The sequence below is a fragment of the Ascaphus truei genome, chromosome 2, assembly GCF_040206685.1.
Source record: "Ascaphus truei isolate aAscTru1 chromosome 2, aAscTru1.hap1, whole genome shotgun sequence".
Classification (NCBI taxonomy): domain Eukaryota; kingdom Metazoa; phylum Chordata; class Amphibia; order Anura; family Ascaphidae; genus Ascaphus; species Ascaphus truei.
The window spans coordinates 460974163-460998165 of record NC_134484.1 but is presented as its reverse complement, the minus strand read 5'-3'; the positions used below and the strand labels follow the sequence as shown (position 1 = coordinate 460998165).

The 24003-nt window shown below is 47.6% G+C and overlaps 1 protein-coding gene across 29 annotated transcripts in view; it reads left to right on the top strand.

Annotated features, from left to right (window-relative positions):
• Positions 1-24003, top strand: part of OBSCN (obscurin, cytoskeletal calmodulin and titin-interacting RhoGEF) — a 462171-nt gene that overhangs the window by 363982 nt on the left and 74186 nt on the right. For 28 of the 29 annotated variants that reach the window (XM_075588062.1, XM_075588043.1, XM_075588055.1 and 25 more), the window contains 4 exons: positions 6594-6845; positions 11452-11563; positions 19071-19201; positions 22179-22291. In XM_075588062.1, the coding sequence (XP_075444177.1) occupies positions 6594-6845; positions 11452-11563; positions 19071-19201; positions 22179-22291 (608 nt within the window). The remainder of the gene's footprint in view (positions 1-6593; positions 6846-11451; positions 11564-19070; positions 19202-22178; positions 22292-24003) is intronic. The other variant, XM_075588036.1, reaches the window with a different exon arrangement.

The following is a 24003-nucleotide window of genomic DNA, read 5'->3' as shown; positions in this document are numbered from 1 at the left end:
CCCTGCAGCAAGCCCAGCCTTTCTCTCCCTCCTGCAGCGAGCCCAGCCTCTCTACCCCTCCTGCAGCGAGCCCAGCCTCTCTACCCCTCCTGCAGCAAGCCCAGCCTCTCTCTCCCTCCTGCAGCGAGCCCAGCCTCTCTACCCCTCCTGCAGCGAGCCCAGCCTCTCTACCCCTCCTGCAGCAAGCCCAGCCTCTCTACCCCTCCTGCAGCGAGCCCAGCCTCTCTCCCCATCCTGCAGCGAGCCCAGCCTCTCTACCCCTCCTGCAGCGAGCCCAGCCTCTCTACCCCTCCTGCAGCGAGCCCAGCCTCTCTACCCCTCCTGCAGCGAGCCCAGCCTCTCTACCCCTCCTGCAGCAAGCCCAGCCTCTCTCTCCCTCCTGCAGCGGGCCCAGCCTCTTGCTCCTCCTGCAGCGGGCCCAGCCTCTTGCCCCTCCTGCAGCAGGCTCGCCATCTCTACCCCTCCTGCAGCAAGCCCAGCCTCTCTACCCCTCCTGCAGACTCTCTACCCCTCCTGCCGCGGGCCCAGCCTATCTCTCCCTCCTTCAGTGGGCCTTGCTTCTCCCTCCTGCAGCGTGTCCGGCCTCTTTCTCCCCCCTGCAGCCAGCCCAGCCTCTTTCTCCTCCTCCTGCAGTGGGCCCAGCCTCTCTCCCTCCTCCCTGCAACAGGCTCGGCTTCTCTGTCCTCCCCCTGCAGCGAGTGGTGGGTGGGGAAAAGAGGGGAGGGGTGGGGGAGGGAGGAGGAGAGGAAGAGAGAAGTGGAGGGTTAAGGAGGGAGAGAGGCTTGGGGTCAGGGAGGGAGGGAGAGAGGAATAGGGAGGGAGAGTTGGGGGGAGAGGGAGGGAGAAAGGTGGGGGTTGAGAGAGGGAGGGATAGAGAGGGGGAGGGAGAGAGGAGGGAAGGGGGAGGGATAGGAGTGGAGGGGTGGATGGAAGGGGGAAGGAGATAAGTGGAGGGGCATGAGGAAGGGAGAGAGGAGGGGGTGTGGGAGGGAGAGAGGAGGGGATGAGGGGGGGAGAGGGGGTGAGGGAGGGAGAGTGGAGGGGATGAGGGAGGGGGAGGGAGGGAGAGAGAGGATGGGGTGAGGGAGGGAGAGGATGAGGTGAGAGAGAGGAGGGGATGAGGGAGAGAGAGGAAGGGGGAGAGGAAGGTGTGGGGGAGAGGAGAGGGAGGTTGGGGGGGGGAGGGAAGGGACAGAGGTGGGGGGTGAAGGAGGCAGAGAGAGGTGGGAGTGTTGGAGGGAGAGAGAGGAGGGGTGAGGGAGGGATAGAGAGGGGGGAGGGAGGGGGTAAGAGGGAGAGGGATGGGGGAGGGAGAGAGTTGGGGGAGAGGGAGGTGAGGGGGAAGGGAGAGAGGGCATCAGGAGGGTGAGGTGGGGAGGGAGAACTGGAGTGTGAAGGAGGGAGAGAGGTGGGGGGTGAGGGAGGAAGGGAGGTGGGGTACAGGGAGGGAGAGAGGGCATCATCTTTAAAAGATGATGTCACATCCTTTAAAAAAAATGGAATGTCATATGCTACTTCAATCAATCGGATTGGGGACAATCTGATTGGTTGTAGTACCATGTGATGGCAGCCATTTTGTTTTAAGGATGTGCCGTACCTCAATTGAAGATGACGTCACATCCTTATGTAGCCAGGTCCCCTCTGCCCCACGACCCTCCCTCGTTATCTCCGCTGTCGGGGGTCACTCGACAGCCGGCACTTCTGGAGGGTGGGGGCCGAGCAGGGAGCACTCTGGTGCTCCAAAGGTCCCCGGCGGCTCCCGAGCAGGGCGCCACCATCTTGCGCAAGTTCGAGCATGCGCAGTGCCATAGGACATGCGGCGACCAGTCATAGACATTGCGCAGTGATAGCGCACAAACCCTAGCCTACCAGGGAAGGCTCTTGGAAGGGACTACAAGTCCCATGAGCCTCAGCAGCGACCCACGTGATGCCAGGGAGCCAATAGGGCAGTAGTATCTCCCTGCACAGAGGGATTGATACATTTTGCGGGCTCTTAGTAACGGAAGTTGGAGCAGGGAGCTGGGTGAGTGAGGGTGCAGGGGAGCAGTAGCTCCTTGCACTAGGCCAGTTAACCCCCTAGGCCCCAGATAATTGTTACCATTGCCCCAGTTTGAGGTTGCTTCAGGGACAGGCCCTAGGTGAGTGGTTCTGCCCCTTTAGCTGTTGGGGTTGAGTAAGGAATCACTCAGTGGCGTGCAGCCTGATTCCTGAGTCTGGGTCCAGACCCCTCTATATATAAAGACTAGCTTCCCAGAGACTCATATATATATAGACTATCTTCACGGAGGCCACGCCAAGCAGTGACTGCGGCCTGCCGGCTGCAGATGGATCCCCGCCAAGGTACAGACGGTGCGGAGCCGCGGTGATATTATCCACGCCGAAATTCACCCCATGCGTGGGAGGACATCACGTCGGATCAGGCGGATCCAAACCCAGTTGTATAGCGGCACCCGTGTCTGGAGCCCGGGCAGGTATCTATAACGAGTGCACCAACACATCAAGGGATAGCGCTATCTCCAACACACATTGGGTGGGTTTGGACATAAGGGACATCAGGGAATTGGTGCCCAGCACCCAGGTACTTTGGAGGAGGGAGGGTTTATGCCTACCGGGTGGGTAAAGGGAGGGGTTAACCTTAGCAGTAGTAACCACTAAGTTAATGAAGGAATTAACCCCTCGGAACCCTCCCCCCCCCCCCGCAAGGTTTAAACACCCCCTTCACCCACCCCTGCTACCCGCAATAAACTGGGCACTGGTAGTTAACCCCTTCATTGCCTTAGTAATGAAGCTGCCTGTAAATGTATTTTTATTGCATCGGATTGAAGCCGGAGGTCTCCGGAGCTGGTATTAATGTGTATCATCTCCGGAGACTCCTGGCTTCAATCTGATGCAGGAAAAATGCCTTTTTTTGCTAAGTCCTGCTCTCAGATCCCATTTCCCCACCCTCGGCTGGCGAGATCTTGGAGAAACTCGCTGTTCCAGAGCTCCGATGAGATTCTCGGGGCTACTAGAATAGCGTTAGTTTCTCGAAATGGTGCTATTTTGGTTTTTGGCAGCTCTGGCTCGGTGAATTTGGCCAGGAGTGAGAACTCGCTAAAAATGCAGTCCCCGTACAATTTGGCCAACTCACCAAGGTTTTCTGAATAGCAAATCTGCAAATTTTGCGAGAACTGCTCAAAATCCTCCATGAGTTGGTTCTCGAAGCTACTAGAATTGTCCCCTATGTCTTTAGTTTAGGTAGCTGCTACAATGGAGTTTGCCTTGATTGGGTTAGCAGTCTTGAATCCTTTTTTGGTCCCAGATGCAACTAAATAGCTCCTTTGTGATAAGAGTTAGGATCAACATTACAAATTTCACTAATAAATTGCAAAGCCAGTGTGTGGGAGGAGCACAGGGTTTTCAGTATTTGTTTTCCATAAATGGATACATATTTGTCTCTCGATTTCTAACAATGCAATGTTAAGGGGTCCGCCTGATTCATCAGGAATGAATTCCATGGACGGCCTACACATGAAGCTCTCAGAAATGTGGGGGACATTACAACGTCCTGATCCTAGTTTCCCGTTCTCTGCATTTATTCTGCAGTTTAACGGCAGGTCGCGCCTCAATTAAAAACAACACGAAATCTTTAACCTGAATGTTTTCAGGATATGTAATAACCGTGTGTTTATTAGATCAAGAAATATTATATAATTACAATATTTCAGATATACCTGTGTGCTGCCGTGCTCCGTTTTCCGCATCTCTCTGTGGCCAGTGGTCACCTTTGGTAGGAGCAGGCGATTAGATTTGGGAGAGATGAGTGTTTTAATAATATCACATTAACATCCCACTATTTCTAATCATTTGTTTACCTCGCCTGAACCAGGTGGTCTTAGTGCTGATTCAGCATCCTTCCAGGTACCAAAATATTGTGGGGTTTTTTTAATGGTGGTTTTGATACGAAAAGAAATAAATATGTATCCGGGCCTCACAAACAGAAAGTTCCCCGATGATGTTGCAACATTTGATTGGCTGCCCAGAGCGATTCTGACTCCGCCGCGATTTGGTGTTTGCTGGACAAACCTGTTTGTCGCTCAGGGTCAGGGGGGTCTCCAGAGGTCAGGGGGGGGGGGGCAGATCAGCTCTGGTGGACCACCCAGTTCAGGTAAGTAAAAATAAATAAATAAAACTAAATAGCAAGCCAGATGTGACTGCTGATTTGTTGTCATTTGAGAGTGGTTTTAACATTGATATATCACCTGTGTTAGAAGTACCTGTTGTGTTAGAGCAGGGGGGCTCAAATCCAGTTCTCAAGACCCCCCAACAGGTCAGGTTTTCAGAATATTTCTGCTTCAGCACAGGCGGATCAATCAGTCCCTGCTACAGCACGGGTTGCTCAATCAGTGGCTCAGTCTTTGACCATGAAAGTCCCCCATGGCATCATGACCATGAGAGTCCCCCATGCCATCATGACCATGAGAGTCCCCCATGCCATCATGACCATGAGAGTCCCCCATGCCATCATGACCATGAGAGTCCCCCATGCCATCATGACCATGAGAGTCCCCCATGCCATTATGACCATGAGAGTCCCCCATGCCATCATAACCATGAGAGTCGCCCATGCCATCATGACCATGAGAGTCCCCCATGCCATCATGACCATGAGAGTCCCCCATGCCATCATGACCATGAGAGTCCCCATGCCATCATGACCACGAGAGTCTCCCATGCCATTATGACCATGAGAGTCCCCCATGCCATTATGACCATGAGAGTCCCCCATGCCATCATGACCATGAGAGTCCCCCATGCCATCATGACCATGAGAGTCCCCCATGCCATCATGACCATGAGAGTCCCCATGCCATCATGACCACGAGAGTCTCCCATGCCATTATGACCATGAGAGTCCCCCATGCCATTATGACCATGAGAGTCCCCCATGGCATCATGACCATGAGAGTCCCCCATGCCATCATGACCATGAGTCCCCCATGCCATCATGACCATGAGAGTCCCCCATGCCATCATGACCATGATTCCCCCATGCCATCATGACCATGAGAGTCCCCCATGCCATCATGACCATGAGAGTACCCCATGCCATCATGACCATGAGTCCCCCATGCCATTATGACATTTTTTCTTTTAAAGGTTGAATCATGTGATTTCACTTGAATATAAGTTTAGTTAAATAACTTCCAGTGGTCTATTTATCAAAGCTGTAAAACTGTAGCAAAGAAAACAGCAGCAGACTTGGTCAAAGAGATGTGAAATGAGTGGGATTTTTTCCTTGAATAAACATGACTTGGGCAGATAAACTTGTTATACAGTTTTGCAGCCAGGAAATGTTGATAAATAGACCTCAGAAAGTAGTTTCCCAACCTGGGGGCTGTCCCCCCTAAGGGGCCCCGGAGACTTACCATATCCCCCTGTACCCTATGTTTCCAGGGCCCTTCTTACCCACTGTAATAATGTATGTTAAGGTTTGTTATTTTATTGTTTTCATCCTCCAACCTTATTGTACAGCGCTACGGAATATGTTGGTGTTATAAATAAATGATGATGATAATAATAATACTATACAAGGGAGAGACAGAGGAGGGACATAAACAATGAAAGCATAGGGAAGACATTAAGTGACAAATAGATGGGGTCAGAAAGAGTGACAGTGTCATCAGGGCCTCTGGTGTACAAGGATGCACCCCATGCAAGGTACGTCATTAGGGCTCTGTTATGGTTATGCAAATGACTAACGTAAGCTTACTCTTACAGATGACCTTGGATATTCCTCCAACCCCAGGAAGAAAGTTGCGTACAAGTATGCGCATATGCATTCCTATATACAAGCTCCTCACTACAGCTGGGGCTGGGGGTTGGAGTTCAATCTCGCGGTAACTTCTATTGACTTGAGCGGCTGTTACCGCAGGATCAAGAACTCAGTGAATCTCCCCCTATATGCCTTATTTAAAACGATCTGAAGCTGCTTCTCAGGGAAGAAGTTGGTTCTATTACGTTGAAGGGAGCTGATGTCTTCTCCAGTATGGAGAACTGGCTACACAGCATATTGAATAGAGGCCAATGAGAGCAGTATTGATCTGCAAGTTAAGCATTATTCATTGGAATTGCTTGGACACCAGATAACTGGGGGTACTATGGATTGGGAAACTGTCCAGGGATACCTCCTACTTGGCGATATATGGGGTTATTTGCTAAAGTCTCCCAGCTGCACACAGATTTTGGCCCAGTTTGGCAGCTAAGAGAATTTCGTAAATGGGCCCTAAAGTAACAAGCAAAACTGGGGCAATTATTGGGCAAAACGGTTTCCACCAGAAAAATCTCAGATTTCAATGACATTTATTTAGTGGATACATCTGCCCCAGTTTGTACAATGTTAATACAAGTCTCTGATCATTAGCAGGTAGCTATTTTAGTTTAAGGTAGCTACTGCAGGTAATAATTGTGTCAAGTTTTGATTGCCGTCACTGTGATTATGTTGTGACACCAATAAGGTCAGGGGTCACAAAATGGTTATTTTATAGCACTAAAATAAATGTTGTTTTGAACTCTATAAAAAAAAATAGTTTACTTTTTTTTTTTATCTGTAGGAGAAAATTCAGCACAATCATGGCTGGAGGATTCCATAAGGGCCTCGCTTGAACGCGCAGATGAGGAGATAAGACTGGTGCTCAAAAAACTTGTGGACTCCCCGGGAACAAGTGAGGCTCTATCTCCGCAAGGACCTCCGGAGTGTCTGGATAATGTGAAGCCTCCGGCGGCCCAGTATATAGATTCAGACCCCAGGACTGCAGACATGTTCAGAGACGCGGACACTCAGACACCAGTGGACGTGGCTCGTGGTAGGCTCGCAATCCATTTTGATCAAGTGCGGAAGCTGATGACACTTTGGGGGTCATTTATTCAAGTTGTCTGGTGGCGCAACTGGTGTAAAATTTCTGTGCCAGATTTAATTATTTATTTTTTTAAACCCCAGAATGTCATGAATGAGATTTATGGTCTCTGATAAATCCGGTGTTTGTTTTTGCTTGCGGGATATGCGATACGTAGATCCCAGGGGTGTGGAACTTCCAAAATCTTCGGGGATTTTGAAGATCAGTAAATAAAGTGTCCCTGCCACAAAAGTGGGGAGAAGGCCGCACCGGATTTATCAAAGAAAACAAATCCCAAATTGTAGTCTTGCTGTTTTTTTTTGTTAAAGAGCTGGTGGCGGTTTTATTATTTTATTTATTATTTTTTTATGCGCCCCAGTTGTGCGATGTTGGGTTTGCTAAATATGGTGGAGCCTATTCTGACACACTGCTCTGTGTTTTGGAGAAAGGCTGCGGCACATGGGAGAACAGTTTCTTACCCCTGATAGAGTATGTTAGATTTACACCACTTCAGATGTGGAGGATTTTCTAGGGCAAATAAAAGGAAAAATGAATGGTGCACAGAGACACAGAATGTGATACATCTCATTATAATCTGTGTACCATGTAACTCCCCCCCAACTCCTCCTACTGACTCTCCCCAAGGTGCAAGCTGGGGCAGAGACGCAGAATGTGATACATCTCATTATAATCTGTGTACCATGTAACTCCCCCCCCCTCCCAACGCCTCCTACTGACTCTCCCCAAGGTGCATGCTGGGGCAGAGACACAGAATGTAATACATCTCATTATAATCTGTGCACCATGTAACTCCTCCCAACTCCTCCTACTGACTCTCCCCGAGGTGCAAGCTGGGGCAGAGACGCAGAATGTGATACATCTCATTATAATCTGTGTACCGTGTAACTCCCCCCAACTCCTCCTACTGACTCTCCCCAAGGTGCAAGCTGGGACAGAGACACAGAATGTGATACTTCTCATTATAATCTGTGTACCATGTAACTCCCCCCAACTCCTCCTACTGACTCTCCCCAAGGTGCATGCTGGGGCAGAGACACAGAATGTGATACATCTCATTATAATCTGTGTACCGTGTAACTCCTCCCAACTCCTCCTACTGACTCTCCCCAAGGTGCATGCTGGGGCAGAGACACAGAATGTAATACATCTCATTATAATCTGTGTACCATGTAACTCCTCCCAACTCCTCCTACTGACTCTCCCCGAGGTGCAAGCTGGGGCAGAGACGCAGAATGTGATACATCTCATTATAATCTGTGTACCGTGTAACTCCCCCCAACTCCTCCTACTGACTCTCCCCAAGGTGCATGCTGGGGCAGAGACACAGAATGTAATATATCTAATTATAATCTGTGCACCATGTAACTCCCCCCCAACTCCTCCTACTGACTCTCCCCAAGGACAGAGACGCAGAATGTGATACATCTCATTATAATCTGTGCACCATGTAACTCCTCCCCGAACTCCTTCTACTGACTCTCCCCAAGGTGCAATCTGGGGCAGAGACACAGAATGTGATACATCTCATTATAATCTGTGCACCATGTAACTATCCCCCCCCCCCCAACTCCTCCTACTGACTCTCCCCAAGGTGCAAGCTGGGGCAGAGACGCAGAATGTAATATATCTAATTATAATCTGTGCACCATGTAACTCCCCCCCAACTCCTCCTACTGACTCTCCCCAAGGTGCATGCTGGGACAGAGACGCAGAATGTGATACATCTCATTATAATCTGTGCACCATGTAACTCCTCCCCGAACTCCTTCTACTGACTCTCCCCAAGGTGCAAGCTGGGGCAGAGACACAGAATGTGATACATCTCATTATAATCTGTGCACCATGTAACTATCCCCCCTTCCCCCAACTCCTCCTACTGACTCTCCCCAAGGTGCAAGCTGGGACAGAGACACAGAATGTGATACATCTCATTATAATCTGTGTACCATGTAACTCCCCCCCAACTCCTCCTACTGACTCTCCCCAAGGTGCAAGCTGGGGCAGAGACACAGAATGTAATACATCTCATTATAATCTGTGTACCGTGTAACTCCTCCCAACTCCTCCTACTGACTCTCCCCAAGGTGCATGCTGGGGCAGAGACACAGAATGTAATACATCTCATTATAATCTGTGCACCATGTAACTCCTCCCAACTCCTCCTACTGACTCTCCCCGAGGTGCAAGCTGGGGCAGAGACGCAGAATGTGATACATCTCATTATAATCTGTGTACCGTGTAACTCCCCCCAACTCCTCCTACTGACTCTCCCCAAGGTGCAAGCTGGGACAGAGACACAGAATGTGATACATCTCATTATAATCTGTGTACCATGTAACTCCCCCCAACTCCTCCTACTGACTCTCCCCAAGGTGCATGCTGGGGCAGAGACACAGAATGTGATACATCTCATTATAATCTCTGTACCGTGTAACTCCTCCCAACTCCTCCTACTGACTCTCCCCAAGGTGCATGCTGGGGCAGAGACACAGAATGTAATACATCTCATTATAATCTGTGTACCATGTAACTCCTCCCAACTCCTCCTACTGACTCTCCCCGAGGTGCAAGCTGGGGCAGAGACGCAGAATGTGATACATCTCATTATAATCTGTGTACCGTGTAACTCCCCCCAACTCCTCCTACTGACTCTCCCCAAGGTGCATGCTGGGGCAGAGACACAGAATGTAATATATCTAATTATAATCTGTGCACCATGTAACTCCCCCCCAACTCCTCCTACTGACTCTCCCCAAGGTGCATGCTGGGACAGAGACGCAGAATGTGATACATCTCATTATAATCTGTGCACCATGTAACTCCTCCCCGAACTCCTTCTACTGACTCTCCCCAAGGTGCAAGCTGGGGCAGAGACACAGAATGTGATACATCTCATTATAATCTGTGCACCATGTAACTATTCCCCCCCCCCCCAACTCCTCCTACTGACTCTCCCCAAGGTGCAAGCTGGGGCAGAGACGCAGAATGTAATATATCTAATTATAATCTGTGCACCATGCAACTCCCCCCCAACTCCTCCTACTGACTCTCCCCAAGGTGCATGCTGGGACAGAGACGCAGAATGTGATACATCTCATTATAATCTGTGCACCATGTAACTCCTCCCCGAACTCCTTCTACTGACTCTCCCCAAGGTGCAAGCTGGGGCAGAGACACAGAATGTGATACATCTCATTATAATCTGTGCACCATGTAACTATCCCCCCCCCCCCCAACTCCTCCTACTGACTCTCCCCAAGGTGCAAGCTGGGGCAGAGACGCAGAATGTGATACATCTCATTATAATCTGTGCACCATGTAACTACCCCCAACTCCCCCTACTGACTCTCCCCAAGGTACAAGCTGGGACAGAGATGCAGAATGTGATACATCTCATTATAATCTGTGCACCATGTAACTATCCCCCCCCCCCCCAACTCCTCCTACTGACTCTCCCCAAGGTGCAAGCTGGGGCAGAGACGCAGAATGTGATACATCTCATTATAATCTGTGCCCCATGTAACTATCCCCCCCCCCAACTCCTCCTACTGACTCTCCCCAAGGTGCAAGCTGGGGCAGAGACGCAGAATGTGATACATCTCATTATAATCTGTGCCCCATGTAACTACCCCCAACTCCCCCTACTGACTCTCCCCAAGGTGCAAGCTGGAGCAGAGACGCAGAATGTGATACATGTCATTATAATCTGAGCACCATGTAACTCCCCCCCAACTCCTCCTACTGACTCTCCCCAAGGTGCAAGCTGGGGCAGAGACGCAGAATGTGATACATCTCATTATAATCTGTGCCCCATGTAACTCCCCCCCCCCCCTCCCAACTCCTCCTACTGACTCTCCCCAAGATGCATGCTGGGGCAGAGACGCAGAATGTGATACATCTCATTATAATCTGTGCCCCATGTAACTATCCCCCCCCCCCCCCCAACTCCTCCTACTCACTCTCCCCAAGGTGCAAGCTGGGACAGAGACGCAGAATGTGATACATCTCATTATAATCTGTGCCCCATGTAACTACCCCCAACTCCCCCTACTGACTCTCCCCAAGGTGCAAGCTGGGGCAGAGACGCAGAATGTGATACATCTCATTATAATCTGTGCACCATGTAACTCCCCCCCAACTCCTCCTACTGACTCTCCCCAAGGTGCAAGCTGGGACAGAGACGCAGAATGTGATACATCTCATTATAATCTGTGCACCATGTAACTCCCCCCCAACTCCTCCTACTGACTCTCCACAAGGTGAAAGACGGGGCAGAGACACAAAATGTGATACATCTCATTATAATCTGTGCACCATGTAACTCCCCCCCAACTCCTCCTACTGACTCTCCACAAGGTGAAAGACGGGGCAGAGACACAAAATGTGATACATCTCATTATAATCTGTGCACCATGTAACTCCCCCAACTCCTCCTACTGACTCTCCCCAAGGTGCAAGACGGGGCAGAGACCCGCAGAATCTGATATGTATACAAGAATGCCATTATTTAGTCAGTAATGTGATACAAAATCCCGTTATTGTCAATGTTATAAAGCTTTGTCATTAACAGACGAACCGGAGCAAAAAAATTGGACTAAACCTTCAAGGCCAGCAGCTTCCCAAAAAGAAACCGCTTCTGGAGCTCAGGAGCACAATATTCCTATCAGGTAACCATTTTTTTACTGGAGAACACAGCCGGTTGGAGAGGGGCTGTATACACTTTGTGTCCCTTTCTGCCAGCCAATGACATTCTGTTTGTCTTCATTTGTGGTGGCCACGCCCACCGTAATAATACTGCCTGGCATTGTACATTTACTGCGTATAGTGAGGGTCTTGTGGCATTAAAAGTACCCCCCTATCTATACAAGATGTTTCGTTACAGTCTTTGATCAGCGAGACCATCCTACTTATCAACGTTTCCTGGATGCAAAACGGGATTAATACCGGTTTAAAGGGGTCCATGTATTTACGCCAAATACTGGCTCCAATTCCCAAACCCAAGTTGAGATTTTACCCCCGTGCAATTTACTAAAGGTTACACCAGATTATGGGCGGTATTTTCTAAGAAGTGCTACTCAATAAGAGATTTTCCAGTACAGTTTAGTCAATATGGCCCCTCAAGTTATTGGGTTTTAAGGTACCTTCCATCAAGAAAGGTGTGTTTATGGTGTAGCGCTTCTTAGTAAATATATACCCCTCTGTGCCGGAAGCTTTTTAATTGCGTGCACATAACTAAAGGGGCACAAGAGATGCGGAATGCCCCTTGGGACGCGCCCATATGGAGATTCTGTGGAGATTCGGCGCTGGAGAACATGTGGAAGATGGGAAGGTGACCTGTGTCTGTGGAGATCAGCTTGTCCTCCAGCGTCAGAAGCGGGCGAGGTGTCCTGCGGCGATGTGTGATGCGGTCAGTAGTCCCTGTGGCGGAGCGTCGGTGGCGATCTGGTCATAGCAAAATTGCCACGGCCAAAGGTCCTAGACCGCAAGAGCGGGGTACGGCGTCATTTATCCAAGTCTTCCGGCTGCAAAACTGGGGCATAAAAAACTGTGTAAGGTTTATTAAGGAAAATATTCCCATTGAATCCAATAGTATTTTCTTGATTTGATCAATCTCCCCAAAATATAAAAATGGCTTAAAGGCATATTAGCCAAAGCTGTAGTAGGTTATGCAACCAATACACAGTAAACATATACAAATATTAAAATGCACTCTCCAAAATAAATAAATATATATACATACATATATACATACAGTTATATACATATACATACAGTATGTATCTCAACAAGAGCCTAGTTAGCCACATTGGCACTAAAGGGAATAATGATTAAAAAACGCACATACCCTATCCATGTTGTGCTCTTCCAAGGTTTTCAGGGTCGATGACCTCCAGGAACGAATCTGTTTGGCTGAAAGAATATTCCACTAATGTTAAAAAGTAATCCAATCTTCACCACTTGAGGGCTCCCCCCACAAAAAAACAGATAAAAAAAAACGTGACACAAAAACCCCTGAGCCTTCAAATGAGGCCTATTCCAGGGCCGATGGCTTAACCCAACGCAATACCATCTGCGACTCGCTCGATTGAAGCCCGAGGCTCTCTCTTGCTGGGAGAGAAATCCTCTTTCAATTTTAGCTGAAAAATTAAAAACTTTTATTTATTTTTTCATCTTCATTTTCCTGATGCGACGCCCTCGTGTGTGGTTTATGTCTGTGATAAAGTCAGTGCTGTTTTTTTGCCCCCTTTCCCCCGTTTTACGGACAGAAAACTATGGTAAATGGGCTGGCAGAATTGACTCTGTGAGTAAAAGGCGCCGACTCTGATAATGAAAATAATTGTTCCTTTATTTGTCATCGTACGTTTCTTCTTATCCGATATCAAATGAAAAATCCAGAATTAGATCTCTGGACAGTTCATTTCCTTCTCGTAAGGCAAAATGAGAATAAAACCTCATCAACGGGTACAAGCCAAACTAAAACATTCTATGGACGCACGGTTGCCACTGAAGCTGAAGGCCAAACCGGAAAAAAAAAAAAATGAAAAATTCCCGTACTTGGCGGCGTGCTGCAGCGGCGCATCCTGCTGTAACTCCCCTTCCAACTGCAGTGAACATGGCTGCGCGGTGTCAAATGACGCCGCGTTGCTATGGCAATGGGACACTATGTGATGTCGTGATGCAACGCGGCGTCCCGTTGCCATGGCAACGCGGCGTCATGTTCACTGCACTCGGAGGGGGAAATGCAGAAGAATGAAGGGGAATGCCGGAGACGCCGCCCCCGGAGATTAATGGGCTAAGCCGTAGCCCGGGGGCAAGTGCCCGAAACCTGGAGTCTCCGGGTCAAACCCGGAGAGGTGGCAACCCTGTAGGGGCGGAGAACGGTAAAGTATTCTTAATCGCTCGATGGGATCGTTCGTTCTGACGTATCTGCTCTAAAACCAGATTCATAGTCCTTTCTTCATCTACAGATGCAGATTAACCGACGCATGTCTTTGTTAGGATAAAGCAATAATACAATTTAACAAAAACATGTTGTCATCCTTGGGAAAGTCTGGGCACAAAGCCTGTAACCTTGATGGGCTCCATTTTGTACCCAACATGTTCTATAAATAAATGTACTGGTTCTTATTATTCCTGGCTGCAGTGGGAGCACTCTATGCTAAGAGATAAAGGGGAAGGGCAGGGATTGTTATTTGCTGTACGCTGTACGGTGACGGGTTTTTGTCACTTTTTTTACCCACCATAACTTAAATAATATTAGGAATTGCAGACATTCCTTGACCTCTTTTAGTACTTCCCCATTTAAAACCGCGCGTATAGTGTCCGCGACGGGCGACGGCGACGCAACGTCACCCAAAAATAAATGCATTGCTGCCGCCACGTGCGCTTATAGTAAGCGCGACGGCAACAATGCGACGGAGCGACGTCACGTCGCAAATTTTGGAAGCTGGCAATATTTGATTTTTCAATGGCTGTCGCCTCATGTGACAGCCCCTGAACCAATCAAATGCCAGAAAGGCTGCGACGCCGCCGCAAAGCGAAATATAACTTTCGCTAGCGGCGACAGGTGCCACCACCCGTCGCGTCGCCCGTTGCGGGCACTATACTTGCGGCCTAAGACAAGCTTTTCTTTGCTTGGAAAGGAATCTTTGGTTTTCGGGACATATGACGGAGTGGTCGGGAGAGCAGTATTGTGGATCGTTGCTTATTCTGTATCCTGCTACTTGTATCTGCAATCTCTGCTCATATGACCAGTCTTGTTACAATAGTAACAGGTAAAAGGTTTACTTGTTTTTATTTTTTTATTTTTGTAGATCTTCCCCCCGTTCCCTTTTTTTTATTTTGTACGGGGTCACGGACCCTACTACTCTGGAAATGTGAGAGCACGTTTGGTCTGTCTCACGTGTACTACTGCAGGGGTACGCAAACGTTTCCCCCTGCGCACCCCTGCATGCTCTCCTCCCGGCTCACGCAACGCGACGTCATGTGACCCCGCGGCGTCATTTGACGCCGGGCTACCATGACGACGAGTCGCTGGAAGGGAAGTTAGTTACAGAGGCCACGCGCGGCCCCCCGGCATTTAAAGTAAATGCCTTGGTGGAGAGCGTGGGACCTCTGTGACCGCCGTGACACCCCCCCCAGAAAATCTTGCGCCCCCCCAGTTTGCGCACCCCTGTACTACTCTATACCAGCTATCCTGACATTTAGATGATGTCATTTATTGCTCATGAAGCTGACATTTCTTTTACTCTTTGTGGTTGCCAAATTTATTTTCATCAATTTGTTCAAATACATCCACAGCCTGTTTCCATAAGGAACCCCCATATTCGTACACACCCTTCGGGCGTCATCACAGGAACCTTACATTGATTAGCCAGTTTCTGAATCAAATCCATATTAGATTACACAGTACCCAAAAGAATTGGTACTTACGCAATCAGAAGCTTTTCACATAGTGTAGGTACCACCAGAGGAAATCACCCATGCATTAGTCAATCCTCTGTCTGGTGCCTTTCCAAATAGGTAGAACCCCATCTCAGAAACTTTTGGGATGTTCTGGACTTTCACGGTTCTTTTAGTCTTGGTGATCATCATACATCGTCTTAACGCTCATCATACATCGTCTTAACGCTGTCCCGGAGCAACTCTTGTCTCTTCACAAATCAAATGAATATGGAAACGTCTGTTATCACTGCTGTTTCTTTTCTTCTGGTTCTTTGATCGAGACCACGTACTTACAACCTTGTTGGGAAATGATATTGGAGACTCCCCCCTGAGACCAGGGGGACATTCTCAATCCCCTCTGCTGTAAGTAATGCGTCTCTCAGGTTCGGGCTAGCTCACCATTGAAAATAATTGTTCCTTTTATTTGTCATCGTGCGTTTCTTCTTATCCAATATCAAACTAAATATCCGAAAAACAGATCTCTTGGCAGTTAATTTATTTATCGTAAGGCGAAATAATAATAAAGCTTCACCTACAGGTACAAGCCAAACTAACCTTATGGATGGAGAATGGTAAAGAATTCTTGATCGCTCTATGGTATTGTTCTTTCTGATGCATCTACTCTGAAACCAGATTCATATAGTCATTGCTTCATCTACAGATTAACCTATAAATGGCTTGTTAGTATAAAGCAATAATATAATTAAACAATAACATATTGGCATCCTTGGAAAAGTCTGGGCACAAAGCCTATGTAGCACTGCCTGCTCTTACCAGGACTTTTGTGCCAGACTGTGGAGGAAAATAGTGAGGATGCTACACTCTCCCCATGGTGAAAATCCTCATCGCCCTCGCATATTTAGTTATAACAACAAAATATACCAACAGGGTACAATTACATAATAAAATACAGTGAACTGTAGGCAGCATAGATCAGCACCATGACACATTCTCAATAATTATGAGCAGGATCTGGCTTTGTGATCATCGTACCCCTATGATCAGGAACATTAACTGAGTAGCAACACATCTTTCCGTGCTCACCCACATATCCCACACTGTCTAAGTAGATGTTTCCTTCTGGTTCAACAGTCAAATTACTTTCCTTCCACCAATACAGAGTAGCTTTCCCTGGGTCACCATTGTCAGTACACTTAGGAGACACCGCTGCTATAAGGTAAGACAAGGACCTAGGATGTAAAGGCTTGTTACTGGAGAGACCTAGTACAAGGTATTATCTCACCCACATTAGGACCAGGCATAATAGCAATACATTCATCGGTTACAGAACCCATAACAGATGATGATTTGGAAGTGTCTAAGTTACAGTTCCCTTCTTCTTTGGGAGACATGGAGCAGTACAACATTACCCCAGGCACATCATTATCAATCCCACCCAGCACTACATTGTCCCTTTCAGTCCCTGAGGCAATAACAGTGTCCTGGGCATGGTCCTCTTTGGCACTAGGCCCAGAAATTTTTTCCAATGTCTCGCTTACTTTGCGCTGACCTCAGCCCATTTTCACAAGTACTTTGAGGTCAGCCATGTTTTCCACAGCTTGTCGCTCGCGTGCCTTGCCACGCGCACGGCACTGTACCAGAAAGGGGTCGGCCACGGCCTTACTCACCGGAGCGGAGGTCACAGCTTCCAAATCTTCCCCGGCGTCCGAAGTCGGGATGACGACTTCCGGTTGCACCGGAAGAGTGGTAGCATTGCCCGTAAAAGAAGTACCGGACGGTACCTCCAAGATGGATGCCTCCGCTACACTCAGCAACTGAGGGATGTGATCTCACAGCTAGCTATTAACCCTAGCACTGCCTGCTCTTACCAGGACTTATGTGCTAGGCTGTGGAGGAAAATATTGAGGATGCTACGCCAACATCAGTACAGGTGGCTCAATCAGAGGCTCATTCGAAGACACTCTAAAGCAGGGACTAATTGAGCCACCTGTGCTGAAGCTGGGATATCCTGAAAACCTGACTTGGTGGGGGGGGAGGGGGAGGGGGCCAGCTTGAGGACTGGAGTTGGGCACCTCCGATACATAGTATTTGATCAATTCTATAGTTAAATTCCATCCCCTTTTTTTCCTTTTTGATTACATTTTCAAGTTCGCCTGGTTTTTATAGCTCAGCCTGATGTTTACTTAATCCTTGGAGTGTCTTCTGGATCCCAACCATGGGATGGCACGGAGGAGCTATCCTGTGACTGCAGGGAGGCTACCCAGCTACCCAGGACATGAGCGGATAAGGGGGACACTCCACTTCCATTCCGATCGCGTTCAACGCTCCTTTGGAGTTTTTCTAGCATGACGTGTGCATCATATGGACCAGTAGAGGGCCTGGTCTTATGACACAAGCAAGGAGTATGCCTCGGGGGACTCAAAGGGTTTAAGAACTTTATGATGTTTGTATGGACTAGCGCAAACCTGGAGCAAAAAGTAGTCCAAACCCCTATCCCAATAATCAACAATGTGGCATTTGGTCTAAAAAAATAAAATAAGGGGGAAACCTTTAGTAAATAACATCAGGAAAACGTCAGCAACCTTTCTCAGAATTGTGGTACAGTAGGGCTCCATTTCTCAGCGATCCGCCAACATGGCGTTACCGAGAAGGGGGTCTGCCATGTCTGCGCATGCGCAGAAGGGGGCGGCTGAGGTCACGCATGTGCAGAAGGGGTAAGAAAGACGGAAAGTCGCCGGTGGGCATTGCAAATGCTATGTTCCGCTTTTTGGCGATTTCGCTTTGCGGCGGCCTAGAAAGGAACCCGCCATATGAGTGGGGCCATACTGTGCTGCATTTGCAACGCTTTACTTGTGATTTCACAACTCATTCGGAGAAACAGAATATTCCAGAGGAACATTTCTGAACCTTTCCTTTTTCTGAAGAATGTACGTTTTCCATATGTCCATGTAAATAAAACGATATACTGTATATATATATTTTTTGCCAATTGACTCACAGATGTAGCAAATGTTATTGAAAACCACGGCGCGCTGCAGCGGGATATACACAAGGTGCCGGTGGGAGAAGCCGTCATTGTTTTAAATCTGCCGCGTGCAAGGAGGGGGCGGGGCTATCATGTTATTTCGCCGGTGGGCGCGCCGCACGGGTTGCAATAGCAGTGGCCAAGTCTGTAGATGTGTCGACACTGCACCAACCTTCTCATTGAATGAGATCTTCCCATGCAGGTCTCGCTGGCAGCAAAGGTTCGATGAAAAGTGCACTTTCCTCAGGAAACGCTGACAGGCGCTGACCGGCATTACTAGTTACTGCCGGAATCTGGGATAGTAAAGCAGCCTTATTGTTTCATAGTGTGAAAATGCAACAACACTCGCACACGGCTAAGTGTATGCATGCTAAAGAATTAACCCCTTCTGTGCCAGACGTTGCACATACGAGTTTGCTTTTTAATCGCATTCACCTCAATGCACTGCTAAGCCCCAAAGCAGTGAAGGGGTTACAATTCTGCCATCGGGACTAGTGTTTTGTATGGGACATCTTTAACCCTTTCAGTGCTGGGTGGGCTGACGTGCATTGCAGTGCGATATACTGCAGGCCCTACCCTCAGCCCTGACAGGCGTAATGACACTCGTCAAAAAAAAAAGATAATACATGGGAATAGCAGAAGTGAGGTAGGATGTCATTCTTTCTCCTCCCGTGAACAGATTGCTTGTCTTAGTCATTTACTGGTTTAAAAATAGCTCCTGAAATAGCTGTTCTGTTCCCCAGACTGGAAATGGATGCAGCGGACTGGTACCTTAGGAGATCAGGAGCACAGGAGATCTGGGATGTCCACAGCCAAGTCTACATCGAGACCACAGAGAGGACCTGCGTCCACCTGAAGGATGGCAAGGCAGCACGTGAGTACCCGCTGTATCTGCCCTGCAGCATCCTGGGCTCGTCTGTGCCAGGTCCAGAGATACCAACAAGTGGGAGCTGACATCAGTGAGATATGGGAGGGAGATCTGCTATTGATGTGTCTTGGGCTGATGGGCACTTTTAGGATGGAGAAAGTGGTAAGACAGGACATTGATAAAGTATCAGACAGTGTTCTTGAAAACCGTCTGCTAGTAATGCATTGTACAATACAAGACGATAAGCCAATACCACAAATGATATAGTCACATACGTATCTGTTCTGCTTTTCATAAGTGGGGATCATTTATGTAGTTAAATTCTCTGTCCGAAGCATTTTAAGCTTGCAGAGTGAGTCTTTCTGCTGCTGGAAATATTCTACAGTATCTAATACACAGCTCATCTTTGGCTAAAACGTCACCAATGTTAATTTGAAGGTCATAAGCATTGAGATTTTTTTTTGTTTGTTTTTTAACCAATGTTATCCAGCTCCCAAACAGGGTCAAATCCTGTGCAAAAACCTGTGCAAAACCTGTCAAAAGAATTGAACTTGATTTGTGAAATTATGAACTCCCAGCTGCTTTCAATAATATCAATTTACTTTAATAAATATGGGGCTGGTTTGCTTCTTTTTTTTTTTTTTGCACTCGTTTTGCACCCGGGAGACTTTAGTAAATGACACGCTGAATGTGAGAGGTCCACACTACAAAGGTAGTCGATGCAGGGGGCAATGTCCCAGCAGGGAGGGTGTAGATGAATATAGTAAGCAAAATACAAAATACTTGGGGTAGGCACAAGGGAAACCCTATACAGATAAACAAGACAGAGACTAAATGCCTATGGATGTATGTTAATTGAAGGTCTGGGTTTACACAACACTTTTGTTCACTTTCATCCCTGATTTGGATATCTTTTGAATGGCACTGGGAGTATCAGAGAGACTGTGGTGTGTTGTGATTCATCATTAACCTGTCTGTCTTCTGTATATGAAGAAACAACATAAATGTGTATTAATCTCAGTGCATTTCAACCTCTTTAACATAAATAATGTTGCAAAGTAATTATGGCAGCTTTCTGAGAATGAGAGAGCAAGATGTGATGAGAAAGCAAGGTTATCTCAAGGTTATTCCAGATCGCCACCAGGCTTGTTGGCCTCACTCAACACTCAATAACCTCATTACCTGAATTTACCCTGTGTCTGCACTCTCCCTGTCACCCCCTTGAGATTGTAAGCTCCTCGGATCAGGGATTGCTTTACCTATTGTACCTGTTACCTTAAATTGTAATATTCACTTGTTTCTATGCTGCTTTATAAAAAATGAACTGTAATAGATGTGTAACCCCTGGACTTTTAGCTCTCAGACTTACAACTATCGCTGAGGCCGGGGCCTGAGTTCCTTGTTACCTTCAGCACCACACGTGGCCTATGGTCAAACAGCAGGAATATTACAAACATGTTTTGGTAATTCACTTACTATACTCTTATTAAACGCAGGCACCTTGTGATCCTCAGCAGAGGATCACTACACACTATACACATATACAACACAATCCCCAAACAGCACTGTGCGGGTGTGTCAGTGGTGTAGTAGCCACCCAATCCTGGGTATGCTGGCTTATGATGGTGCCGACACACCGTGGGAGCTCGAAGCTACTGCAGGCCTGTTCTTCAAAAAGGTGCTTCGGTACCACTGTGTCTTTATAGCCACTCAGGATCCCCCTCAGCAGCGCGTGATCTCTCTTCCACTCTGGAACTGAAGCTCTCAGCTCCGGTCACCACGTGCCCTCTCTCTGCAGACCTCGCACGGACACGCTGTGCTCAGACATGCACGGATCTAATCTAATCTTTGTAAAGGTTCCTCTCCCACATAGTCCTTCCTCTTCCACAGCCGATATAATTGTTCTCATGTTCATACCAGTCATGGAGAGGAACCTGCCAGGGGGCAGTGTCACAGTGTGTGAGGTCACACACACAGGGGGTTTACGGATGCAATTTTTGAAAAGGTTCCTATACTTGAGCTGTAAGGGGGTCTGTTAGAGGTGTGCAAATGTTTTTTTATTTTGAATTTTGCTAACTTTTTGGCATACTTCCCGAGACCCCTCACGCTCCGGTATCTTCCCCCTGCAACTGTACTCAATATGGCTGCGCGGCGTCTAATGGCGCTGCGTTGCCATGCCAACGGAAACGCAACGTGCCGTAACCGCGTCACGTGACGGCTGTTGACATGACAACGAGATGCTATGTGACGTCACGATGTCGCCATGACAACTTGACGCGGTGTGATGTCACGTTGCATCCCGTTGGCATGGCAACGTGGCACCATGTGACGTCGCGTGGCCATATGGAGAAGAGCTGCAGAGGGAAGATGCCGGGAGGACGCCGCTGATAGGTGAGTTGAGTTGATGTTTTCCCTCCGGGTTGGCCTTCAGTAGAAGTTCCATGTTATGTCCTAGCTCTGCAGAGTGACAGTATGGAGCTCGCATTGCTAGCTGCTTTTATATTAGCACGTAGAAGTGCTAGTTTTTTTTGAGCTAGTAAAAAACAACTTTAAGTGGGTCAATGTATATGCTCTAACACAGGGGAGTGCAAAATAGGGGGCGCAAGATTTGTCAGGGGGGGGGGGGGCGCGGGCGGTTGCAGAGGCCCCGCGCTCTTCCCCAAGGCATTTAAATGAAATGCCGGGGTGATCGCGTGAGGCGTCTGTAACTTCACTTACCTTGTCTTTGGCGACGCGTCGCCATGGCAACGCGGGGTCAAATAACGCCGCGGGGTCACATGACGTCACGTTAACATGGCAACAGGTAATGTATAGCCTGATGTACTATGTACAGGTTATGTAGGGTCCCATGTACTATGTACAGGTAATGTAGGACTTGATGTTGTGAAGCAGGCCACGTACTGTATAAGAATATGTATATATCACCGCCCGGCACAATATGTAACTGGCCCATTATTTCATGCCATGCATTGTTTCCCTGCAGGACCCCCGTACATGCAGGTAACGATAGAAGATGTCCATACTCACTGTGGGGACACCGCCCGGTTTGATGCAGTGATAGAAGGAACCCCTCCACTTACTATTGCCTGGTACAAGGTGAGCTATGTACAAAGGGGGAGGCTTGCCCGTGGCAATCAGGCCACGCTCCCTGCACGCTAAATGTTTGCTAAATTCCCTTAGCATGTTACAGCACGTCACACTCACTCACTCAATATTACCAGGGAAAATACTTCACATTGTTGTATTCTTGTGCGATAAATTGGGGCCTTTGCCTTTTTCATGCCAGAGATTATATCCCAAATCTTGGGGTCCATTTATATCAGTCTCTCCACTTCAAAACAACAGCAAAAACATAAAACGGCAAGAGATTGGATTGAATAAATCCCATTAAAAGTATTTGGGGGCGATGTACAAAAGGGAGGGAAAAAAAGGGCAAAATCCTAGAAAACAGACTCAAAATCCTATTGTACCTCGTGCAGCCGCCAGTCTGCATTTGCCAAGCTAATTTTTATTTTATTTTTTCAACTTATTCTTTATTTGTTTTTTTTTGTTTTGTTAAGAAAAGTGGGGAGTGGGATACAAAACACAAAAAGGGGAACATGTTACTTGCGAATCACATACAGTTGTATCAAGTGAATAACACATTCAATGGGGAGACAATAATGACATCACTGTTATTACAGCGTTTAAAGTAGTGAATACAGAAAATTAACTCAAAAGACTTAAAAGGGGAAAAAGAAAAAGAAGGAAATGTCATTGCTTTTAGAATATTCATTTCTTTTGTTGTCATACCAGCTTAACCTCCATGCATTTGTAGAGTATCCAAAACTGGATACTGGATACCCTCCAGGCTCACCTCTGCATTTTATACAATTACGATTCCTATCACACCAGGGTTGTCTCAATAGTGAAGCTCTTGTTATTTATTATGTATTTTTTTTTTTTTTTAATTTCCCTAGCTAGTGTGTTTTTACCTCACCTATTTTTTGATTTTCAGGCCTGGAGAGTAACCCTCGAAAGATATCTATTTCCTATATAGGTTCTCCACGGTTCCCAGACGTCTATGTATTTCTGTACTGTGTCGTTTTGTATCCCCGTCAGTTTTTCCATAAGACAGATCCTCCATAATCTTGCTTTTACAGCGTGTATGGCCGGCTGCTGTTCCTGTTTCCAGGCTTTGGCTATTTCGCATCTGGCAGCTGTATATATGTGTGTCAGGAGTTTGTCGTCAGTTTTTTCTATGTTTTCAATTGGCCTGCATAGCAGTACCTTCCAGGGGTCTAGAGGGAAGTCATACCCAAAAATTGTCTGCGCCATATCATGTGTGGCCCTCCATAGCTTTGTTACCTTTGGGCACGTCCACCACATATGTATAAACGATCCCTGCTGGCCACACCCCCTTGTACACACTGGGGACATGTTTCTAAAAAATTTGGACAATCATAGTGGGGTGTAGTACCATTGGTGGAGCATTTTATATGCATTTTCTTTTATTAATACACATGTGGAGCTCTTTGCTATTCCTTCAAATATGTTATCCCACTGCTCTTGATCTAGTTCTCCCAGCTCTTCTTCCCACCTCGTCCTCAATTTGGGCTTTATCTCCAATTCCTGTTTACCTTCTGCAAGTATGCTGTATACTTTAGAGATTAGGCCCTTTTTGTCCTCCCCCATGAGGCACAAATCCTCAAATGTTGTGAAGTCGCTATACGGACCTGTCTTCTGTATGTGATCCCTCAATTGAAGATACCTAAAAAAGGCCGAATCAGGGAGGCCATAGTCTCTCTTTACTACCTCAAACGTCTTAA